Below are 11,036 nucleotides of genomic sequence, written 5' to 3'. Positions count from 1 at the left end.
AAAAGATAATTTTATAATGACATTACTATTATATCTAGAATAAAAAATACACATATGATTTATATTATATTTTTTTTTAAAATGTAAAAAATATATTGTGTGTTATTGCAAACTTGCTGGATATTATCAGTATTGATTAGGAAATGCGTTTGCGTGCGTGCATAAACGACGACAAAAAGACAATTTGGAAATTTCTCTTTAGAACACCAGCAAAAAGTGTCAGTTACGATTACTTGTAATATAAGAAGCCAAATAGTAAAATCTTAAATATGGATTTTTTGATATGCAAATTTCGAGCAAAATATAAATAACCTAGAGCACTATATAATAAGAATTATGCATAAAACTAATTTGTATAGGTCACCAAAGTACTAAATCAAGAAATATTATGCATTATTTTTTTTCTAGAACCTATATAAAAAAATGTTTTACTCTATCGTTTAAGTAGGTGGTCTCTAAACTATTCCTTTCTCCCTGCCCTCAAGTGCTCGAAAAACGGTTATTTTTATTGTTTTTCCAAGATTTTAAAATTTTGTTGTCTTACAATTTATTTTATGTACTAGTTTTATACGTTTATTGCCGTCTAAATTGTTAAAGCCTCTTTTTTATTTAAAAAAAAGTATATAGGTTTTGTAGCACACACCTTTTTCCGTATGGCAGCACTGAAGTATCTGTCAGGCAGACGTGGCCGGCCGTGAATTACGAAGCAAGTCAAATAATCGTCTACAGTTTTAAATCGATTAATCATGGGGCTTTGTAAATGTCCCAAAAGAAGAGTAACCAATCAATTTTGCTTCGAGCATCGTGTGAACGTGTGTGAACATTGCATGGTCACCAATCATCCGAAGGTTCGTAATTAATTCCCATTTTATCACACCATAAACCCATAAACACCAGATTTATCAAATGTTTTTGTGTTTTCAGTGCATTGTACAATCATACATACAATGGCTTCAAGATAGCGACTATAACGCTATATGCGTATTATGCACTCAACAACTTGGCAATCAAGAATGCCTAAGACTCACTTGTTACCGTAATACGTCTATATTATATTTACATTTATATTTAATACTATATATCTATACTGAATATATATATTTTTTGTAGATGTCTTCCATTGGTCATGCTTAGAGTCAATGTTTAGAAAATTACCTCGAACGACTGCTCCCGCTGGTTATCAATGTCCGACTTGCCAATCTGCTCTATTTCCGCCTTCGAATTTGGTTTCGCCCGTAGCCGACGTTCTACGAGAAAAATTGGCCGGTGTGAATTGGGCTAGAGCCGGTTTAGGCCTATCATTAGTGAGTAGTATATTAACAAAAAATACCATCATTTGCTTTTTAATCATTATATTCGACTATCTTTACAGTTGTGTGAAGAGACTGACACCAAGTCTATGACTGCGCATAATAATTCAATCGTAACGGATAATAACGATAGTCAATATGGACCAAATGGATACATACACAGTGTAAATTCTACGAATGCAAGTTTTTCCGCTCACTCGGACTCTATTGGAAGTTCGACTCCGCATAGAGTGACTCCAATTGGCGCAAGCGACGACGAGAGCTATACGAGGAAGATTAGCGGACCTCCATATTCTGTCGTTCAAGTTCCAGAAGACAGTTTCGATAACTATGGTTTGTACTATTTAAATGTGTTAATTGACGAAGATGCAATTTCGAGATAATCAATATTTTCAGAGCAGAATCAGTTTCTATATGTATCTCAATGGCATGACCGGTTAACATTGATTCGGTAGCAAAATAACCATTGAGTGGCCACAATACAATTGTCATTTTTATTCTTCTGTTCAATGCTTGATAACCTTATAAAGAATGTTAATTGATTAGGTTACAGTAACATTTCCATTTTTATATATGATCTTTTATATTTACATTTATATTTTGCCATATTGAATTAGATCGATTATTTAATTCAAATATTTTTAGGTCACGCTCCTCGAAAAATATACGACACTGCCGATTCCGCCAGACACAACGCTTCACGTTTCGATCACGATGACGACAAATATAAGCGAAAGTCGGCAGTCGAGTGGCTCGTTAGATGGTGGAAGTGAGTACTTTAAATAATTAAAGACGACGTGTGACATTATTATTGTTATTGACGTTGATTGATATTTTCAGAAATACTTTACCACCGGCGCGAAGACGACCTTCAGGATATTTCAACAGACGAGGTGTGATGACTATTGTGATAATAGCGGTAGTCGTAATATTCATAATATTCATTCTAATGAAGATAGGACGAGCTTCGATCGAGAACGACCCGAATCTGCACTACAAAAATAATCCAAACATTCACATCCAAGCTTAACATTTAATTGGACGTAAAGATTCCAGTGAATTAGTGTATTTGAAACTTTTCCAATGATGTGCATTTAAAAAAATATTATATGATAACATACTATAGTTTTATTCTATTATGATTTATTGATTTGTGTATGTAACATAATTAGGTTTTATTAAATTATGGTAATTGTTGTAGTTATATTCTATCATAATGTTTTAAAGTGGATCTATTATATTATATAATTCAGTTCAGTTAATATATTATACATATTTATACACAATACATATGACATTATTTTCCTGTTTAGAAATAATATATTATCTAAAATATTACATTTTTGTATCAGTTTTATTTCTCAAGTTTAAAAAATGTATATTAAAACCGCCTTGCTAAATTAATTAATGCGTTTTTCTTTTCCCGTCAATATTTTTTTTTTATTAAGTTAGATACGAGGGGCGGTTGATAATTAGCCGGCCTAGTCAAGAGATGTCGCTACCAGTATCACTGAAATAGAGTTATTCATAAATACTAATTTTTACATGTCTACTTGTCAATTGTCAGACTGCTGCGTCATTTAGTTTGTGTTCAACAGTCATCGAAAGCGAACAACTTTTAAATTTTTACAAAAATGGATAAAATCGAATATTGTACAGTGATTAGATATTTGTTTTTGAAAAATAAAACGAACGATGGGACCAACACTGAATTAAACAATGTTTATGGGGACTGCGCCTTCAATATCAACAATAAAAAACGCAGTCGTACTAGCATTTTTAATGATGAGCGTCCAGGCCGTCTAAATGAGATCACCACGCCAGAAATGGTTGATTAAATCCATGAAATGATAAAGCGCGAGATATCTGAGACTATGGGTCTTCAATCGAATCGGTACTCAACATTTCACATACATATTTGGGAATGCGGAAGGTCTGCCAGATGGGTGATGCATTTTCTCTCTGTCGACAACAAAAGCGATCATCTGGCCATTTCGAAGGAGTGTTTGGTCATGTTAAACCGCAATAAGAAGGATTTTTACGCCGTTTAGTAACCGTGGACGAAACATGGATACATCACAAAACACCAGAGACAAAGAAACAGTCGAAACAGTGGACAGCTCCCAACGAATCGAAGCCGAAGAAACCAAGTTGTGTTTGTCGGCCAACAAGATCATGACCTCGGTTTTTGGGGTGCGACCAGTATAATTCACATCAATTACCTTGAAAGGGGAAAAACGATCACGGGAGTATATTATGCAGAGGTGTTGGACCGATTTGACGCAGATTTTAACCAAAAGCGACCGCATTTGTCGAATAAAAAAGCGCTCTTCCACCAGGACAACGCACCGGCGCCAAATCAAAAGTTGCAATGACAAAATTTGACGAATTGCGCTATGAATTGGTTCCTCATCCACCATATTCTCATGATTTGCCCATATACGACTATTAATTATTCCCAAATTTGAAGAAATGCCTCCGTGCTAAGAGATTTGGGTCGAATGAGGAGGTCATCGCTGAAACAGAGGCCTATTTTGAGGGCTTCCAGAACTCGTATTATTTGGAGGGCATCGACAAATTGGAGATTCGCTGAAAGAAATGTATAAAGCTAAAAGGAGATTATGCTGAGAAATTAAACTAGTTTTGATGAAAAAAGTTGTGTTATCGTGCCTTGGCTGAATAATTATCAACCTCCCTCGTATATGTATAACACAACGTCACGTACCGTACCACTCTTGGGTCCTATTAAGTAATACTCATTCAAAAAGTCCACCAAGGAGCTTGTATGGCAGAGAAAATGATTAAATTAGCTCATAACTTCGAATCTGAACTAAATTAGTTGTTTGAGATGTATGTACTGATGTATTTCAAGTATAAGTTCCTTTAGCCTTTTTTTATACATACAAGAAATAAAAGAAGCTAAACATAGCTTTTAAAAGCATCCGCTTTCTAGGAAGTACTTCTGCAATAGACATTGTTATTCAAATGGACAGATTGAATTTTCTTAAGAGGTCTTCCTTTGTGTTAAAATTTGTTTGCAAATTATTGTTGACTTTATTTCTTTTTGAAACTTAAAATAATACTAGACATGAGAGGGAATATTTAACGAATGTAAATTAGTAGCAGTTAATTTAGGTATTCGATCTGAAATTTTAGATCATTGAAAAATAAAGAAGCAAAAAATAACGAAGAATCAACAACAGCACCAGCTGAATTATATAAATTTAATATTTATATAGATTGTATTATGGGTAATTTGACAACTGGATTTAATGCGGCAAAATAAATAAATAATCCATTCAGTTTCATATGAAAAAAACTAACAAATAAAAATAACTTGATCTTGGTGAATATATTATGCAAAAATTGAAATTACAAATATTTTACCTATACAGTTGCTAAATAAAATAAAACCAATATTTCCAAATATTGTTATTGATTTAAGATTATTTTGTACATTGAATTTTGGTTAGAAAACAGTAAGTCATTTAATTAAATATTAGAAATCTTAATGAACTAGAAATATTAGAAAAAGCTGACGTTCCTGATTCTAAACCATAAATTTACAGGTTCTCTCCAACGAATATCTAAAAAACACAGTCTCTCTTTTAAAATATATTATTTCAGTGAAATCATATCGGAATATCTTTTCACCAGTAGCTATATATTTTTATCAGTGAAAATATAATTTATCTTGCAGATGCTAGTTAAATTATGTAAATGATTTCAACATTTCCATATGTACGAGGATAGGAAATCCAGGAATAAATTTAATAACACACATTTTGAAACAACACTCCAAAGGACTTGCCGCTATCGCGACCTTTAAACCAATCTTTAAATGTATTGATTTATAGATTTTTCACGGACGCTACAACTAATTAATTTTATTATCAGGTTTGAAACATATTTATTGTCAAATAAATTTACGTACACATTATTGAATGTTTTATATTATGCTACACACAATAAAAAAATAACAAATAATATACATCAATAATAATTACTAATTAGTTAAATATATTGGAAGCCCACAAGTAGAGTCGTCAATGTCATATTTTTTTCTTATGCACACCAGGAAATTTCTGGGTCCAAGAAGTGTCTGGATGGCATTGGAGGGCCTCGCGGGTCCCTCTGGGGTGGAGCGCCATGGAGCAGCTCACACATGAAGCCGATGTAAGTGATGGCCAATCTGAGAGTTTCGATACGAGATAGACGTTTCTCGTATGCGAAAGTCGGAACCTGTGTAAATATTAATATACTCAAATTATAATTTGTTCATTAATACTGCAGTATATTAATAAAATTATCATTCACACAATATGGTAATAAGTACACTTTTAATTTCAAAATGTATTTATTCATCTATTTATCAATATTGATATTGTTTCCTTCAAAGTATAATACACGTTTCCTTCAAAGTATAATGCCACAGAAGGCTGCGGCTTGATTAAAAATTGAAGTGTGATAATGTGCGTTATCGTGGTGCAAAATCCTATAGTTTTTTGTCTATAAATAGTCTGCTCAAAATCAAAGGTAAATTCTATACAAAGTATCAATAATATAAATGATATAACTTGCTTTTCTTCTGAGCTTGTCAAAGGCTTCGTTGAGGTTGAACATTCGACGCCTCTCCCGAATGTTCGCCGCCCGTCGCTGCGCCACAGATGCTACGCGTCGCCTCGGTTTCTTATTTCCCGGGGCTGAAGACCCCCGGGGTCCGCGACCTCCTGCACCCAGTGCTCCGCCGCCCCACACTTTTAGCAATCAAAAAAAAAATTTATTCCGTAACAAAATAATAAAAAATTGTGAAAAAATCCTTTTGTAAATGATTGCGAGGCGTTGAGAATATTATAGACTAACTCAACAAATGTATGTTTTTTTTTAATATCAGTTATAGTAATATCAATAATTTTGCTGCATTATATGAAGCAACGATGGTTACTTGTAATTAATATAAGCAATGAGATCCGAATCATTATGAATTCTCGTATGTGCTAGGATCCGATATACAATATATTTTTTTTAATTATTATTGATTCATATAATGCAACAAATCAGAACACGCATAAGGTTTTTGTATCGATTCGTGCTTATTGTTTCTGCTGCCTCTCCTCCAAATATTTGTGACATCCAAAATATAATATTTAAAGACTCACGCGTTTTTTGTATAAACGAAAATGAAAAGCATTTAATATTTTTTTACTGTTACCTATGGAGAATTGTAAAGGCATAAACTAATAGATAAAGTAATGGAGATCCGACACTCGGAAGCTTAGATTTTGCAATAAATACATTTATACCTCTTTCTGTAACACTCAATATTTATTTTATTCATATAAAAAATAAAAATAAATTGATCAAATTTTTCACCTTATACCTGGTTGTGATGGTTTATAGGAGGGTCTGAATTATTCTAATTAATCTTTCAGATATTACCATGGTATCCCATAATTATAATCGCTACGAGCTAGCTGTGACTCGGGTGTATGATCGATATTATCAGTGTGCTGATGGACCATGTGTTACAAAAAGTTATATGATAAAGCCTCTCATACCAAATGAAATAATGCGATGTTAATTTGAAACGTGAAGAAACAAAGAGAATACATCTTTACTTAAATATCAATGTAGCGTTCAAAGTGCAAATTAGCAAGTGATCTATATTATCAAAGATGGAGGAATTAAAACACGATGTTTTCTTTTTAAATTTACGATTAAAATAAATAGCATGGGTACATTAGGCATATTGTCGTTTTTATCAGACGTTTTCTATCATATCTGGTATTTGCGAACATTAGTCGGCTTTTTCAATCTTAATTTGGTGAATATAGAGCTCTTTATGTAAATATACACAAAGTGAGAAACATATTTTATTGTGCTTTTTTAGGGTTTGAGTAACATTTTATTGAAATTAAAAGTAATTTTCAATCAATTTTACTCACAAAAACACTATCTTTTACTTTAACTTATTGCTATATATTATTAATATTTTTGATCAAAACATAAAAAAAAACATTAGTAGACTTTATTGGTTGCTGGAAAAAGCATTGATTTGCGATTTCTTGTAAAATTAATTCCTTTGGATGCTACAGTGTTTTTAAAAATTGTTCTTTTTCACATATTCATTGGTTCTTTCCAAACATTATTAAAATTAAATACATTCAAAAACTGTTTCATGCCATTTGTCATACTAATGGGGTAAAAAGTTCATGAATTAATCTATTTTTTCGAGCAACATGACGTCAACAACGATTTTTGTTAGCATTTACTTTATGAAATGACGAACTACGATATATTGTTGTTAAGCATCCAAAGGGTTAGAGTACGCTCGGGATAAGGATGCCGGTTTGCCGGAGAAGCGATGTAGCGTGGACTTCGTTGTCTCGTTTTCTCTTTTAAGGACAGTCGCTGATTCGTCAACGCTGGTATTCGTCATTAAAGTGCAGTGTGGCACAGAAGTTCGATCTTCTCTAGTGATTTATTTCAAATAATTTTGTGTTGATATTGGTTTAACCCAGATATGCCCACTGTCCCATGTGTAGGTCACTAAACTCGTGCCACTGTTTTTTATTTATAAATGAAATTTTAAGAGAACAAAATTTCTTGGGCATATTTGGGTTAATTGATATCAAGGCTTCAAATATACACTGTAAGTTATTCGTTCTCTTACCCGTAGATTAAAATATTTTAATTATTTTTCCATTAATCCGTACGTTGTTGGTTTTTTTACACTATTCTCTGTAAGGCTTAAAAAAGTTATTATTCTTATCGTTGCGCCAACGATAATATTTTAATTTATTCAATGGACTCTAATGATTTAATAGAGTCGTCGAGCCATTAAACAATCTGCGAATAATTTCTTTCCCCATTTTATATATTTTTGCTTTTGAAGAATAGCTAAAGATTTATTTTTTTGACTAGTGAAAGATTTTGAATTTTGCAAATATTTAATTAATGACATCAATGTCCGGTTTCTTCGATTATATAATATATTTTTAAATGTCCGTTGAAATTTCCAACTTAGCTCAGATGTATGTATGTTAAATAAACATCTATTTTCTTTTAAAATAAAAAAAATAAATATTCTGAGCGAAATTGTTTTGAGCCACACAGTTCACGAACACAATAACAAACCGGAATCCTTATCCCGAGCGTACTCTACGTTAGTAATCAATATTTTGCTTAATTTTTCAAATAACACATGTTTTAGGTAAATTATTTAAGCAATATATTTAGTAGATTTCTTATGAAATATATTACTTATTACAAAGGGACTCTTGGTGCGATTTATTTTGAAAATAGATCTTATAAATATATTGCTTGAGATCGTTAGCTAGTCTGATAAGGTTTTGTTTTAAAATAGCGGCTAAATTTTTTTTTTTTGAAAAACTCCGTAAAAAAAATTATGTAGTAAATAATAATATAGAATACACAGTAATGTCAGTAAAAGTTGAGTTTTGAATTCTAGATTATTTAATTTTATAATTATAAATGAATTTCTAAAGTAAAAATTAAAAAAAATGCTTCATTTTTTGTTGTGAAATTATTACTGATTTTTGTGCTATATTTATCCATTTTAATACATTTAAAAATACTTTTTGTTGGGTTTATAACATTATTTAGAATATCATTTTTTTGTAAAAATTAAAAACCGTTTTTTTTAATATTAGTTTAAACATCATTTAATCGTTTTTTTATTTATTTTCAGGAGTGCTATTTACTATGTAATGAAATAAAAGATGGACGTATAAATTAAAAACTGATGAATGATAAAGTAAATAAAAAAATTTCCGTCGTAACCTGACAGGCGTAAGCCAAATGCATTACAATGAGATAAATCTGTACCAACTGGGTAAGTCAGTCAGACATAACGAATACCTACAAGTAAGTATTAAACATCAGACTGAAAGTCTGGGAAACGCTGACTTATAAATGAATAATTATAAATGTTTTATCTGTATTTTAATTTATAACCTTGCAGCTGGGGTCGGTTTTTAATAATAAAAATTCGATGCTGCTGCCGTGACTCGAGCCTGTGACCTATGGAATACCAATCTAGATCTTACGGACCACGTTATACTGAACTGAAAATTGATCTAATGCTTTCCAGTTCAAAACACAAAATCTCGCTAAAACAATCGTAATGACGAATCACTTATGTTTTTGCGCAAATGAAAGAAAATATTCATACAACAAAATAAAGCATTATGTTTTTGAAAAAAAATACTTATTATTTTTCTGGAATTTTAAAAAATAAAATCGACGATATCGACAATACCTAATTTGAAAAAAATCGAATTGTGTTACTTTTGTGGCAAATATTTTATTTTGACCGCGTAATTTAAAAAAATAGCAAGCCTTTAGTTGACGCTTTAAAAGAAACAACTAGCAAACTATTATCATTAGTAAAAATTAAAAAAATTCGCGCTACGCAGTTAGAGATTTCCATTGAATAAAATATAAATTTTTGCAATACATATATTTTTATTGAAGTAGATTTTTATATCTTATATAAAGTTAATGAAAAAAATTGGTGCTGCAAGATCAGATAAATCTTTGAGTTTTTTTAAGTAAATGCAAATTTTGCAATGACCCTTCAATTATTGACTATTTGAAGCGCATATAAGAAAACTTAATATTAGAAAATTTAACTAGGGAAAATATGAACTTAACTCACCAAGATCAGGATGCGGAAAACCGGCCAATAAGTCCGGATAAGCGGGCGCCTGATGATCGGCCCACAAAGCGCCGTATCCCGTTAAATCCCCGTTCTGATAGAACATATTTACGAAAACTTTTACATATATTTACAACAGTATTTATTTCACAATTTGCCACTAAACTAGTGATATATTTACCGGTGTATTATTCCAGACGTGCACAGGATCGTTCGGTATGGACATTTGTATTTTATGTGCTCGTTTAATTCGTACCCTTATTTACCAAATAAATTTTAACGTCCTTCAGTCGCGAAGGTTGGATTGATAATGTCACCAAAAATCTGCGACCCCTCTGGACGTTCGTTTAACGTGAATATTTAAGGGCGAAGGGTAAAATGTATTAGCGAAAATATAACTTCAGTGATACTGGCATTAGGTCTAATTTTGCATGTTTTGATAGTCCACCAATTGCATATGCCTAGGAGTCAGCTTTTTGGCTTCTGATTGGTGATTGTTTCCAGAGGAGTTTTCCTCGAGACTGATTGGATATTTCCCGAGGTGGGCGTGGTTATTTTCATCGATTTTCTCGAGTGTTTCATAAAATTTTAGTTTCATATCCTGTGTGCTGTAGTGTAGTTTTCTTATACCAATTCTGATTTATATTGGATGAAAATGCTTCACAAGCGTTTTTTAATATACATTTATTTTTGACTAATTTTATCCAATTATATATTTTTTTTAAATACAGAGGAATATATTTAATCTTACATTAAATATTTATATATGACTATAATTACTTGTACTAATGAAATGTGTTAAATGTCCTTTTTCGCATTCAATAAAAATGAAATAATTGTTATTGACTTTGATCTCTTCACTTCTGCATATTTAATTACATAAAAATATTTTTTTTTTCATAATTTACAATTTAATATAAAAACACGAATTTTATCATAAATATAATGTATATATCCAAACATATAAAACAATGATATATTTTATTTTGTAATTACGACGGGTGAAAATAATATTGTTGTATTTCATACAATCATGCAGTATTCAA

The 11,036-nt window shown here is 31.4% G+C and overlaps 2 protein-coding genes across 2 annotated transcripts; one reads left to right on the top strand and one right to left on the bottom strand.

The window, feature by feature from the left end:
* Positions 1–632: 632 nt before the first annotated feature.
* Positions 633–2,714, top strand: LOC148233310 (zinc finger protein-like 1). Its single transcript, XM_088190215.1, has 6 exons — positions 633–848; positions 925–1,036; positions 1,111–1,304; positions 1,373–1,643; positions 1,956–2,079; positions 2,151–2,714. Exons 1-6 carry the CDS (start codon positions 747–749, stop codon positions 2,338–2,340), a joined length of 993 nt encoding a protein of 330 aa, XP_088046341.1. The 5' UTR covers positions 633–746; the 3' UTR covers positions 2,341–2,714.
* A 2,481-nt stretch (positions 2,715–5,195) lies between these two features.
* LOC148233309 (protein Fer3-like) lies at positions 5,196–10,318 on the bottom strand. Its single transcript, XM_088190008.1, has 4 exons — positions 10,172–10,318; positions 9,991–10,084; positions 5,892–6,067; positions 5,196–5,552 (listed from the first exon to the last, which is right to left on the bottom strand). Exons 1-4 carry the CDS (start codon positions 10,214–10,216, stop codon positions 5,376–5,378), a joined length of 492 nt encoding a protein of 163 aa, XP_088046134.1. The 5' UTR covers positions 10,217–10,318; the 3' UTR covers positions 5,196–5,375.
* Positions 10,319–11,036: the final 718 nt, after the last annotated feature.

The sequence above is a fragment of the Plectrocnemia conspersa genome, unplaced genomic scaffold, assembly GCF_051122295.1.
Source record: "Plectrocnemia conspersa isolate PC_06_02 unplaced genomic scaffold, ASM5112229v1 ptg000008l, whole genome shotgun sequence".
In the NCBI taxonomy this organism is placed as follows: Eukaryota; Metazoa; Arthropoda; class Insecta; order Trichoptera; family Polycentropodidae; genus Plectrocnemia; species Plectrocnemia conspersa.
This window is presented reverse-complemented; position numbering and strand designations above follow the sequence as displayed.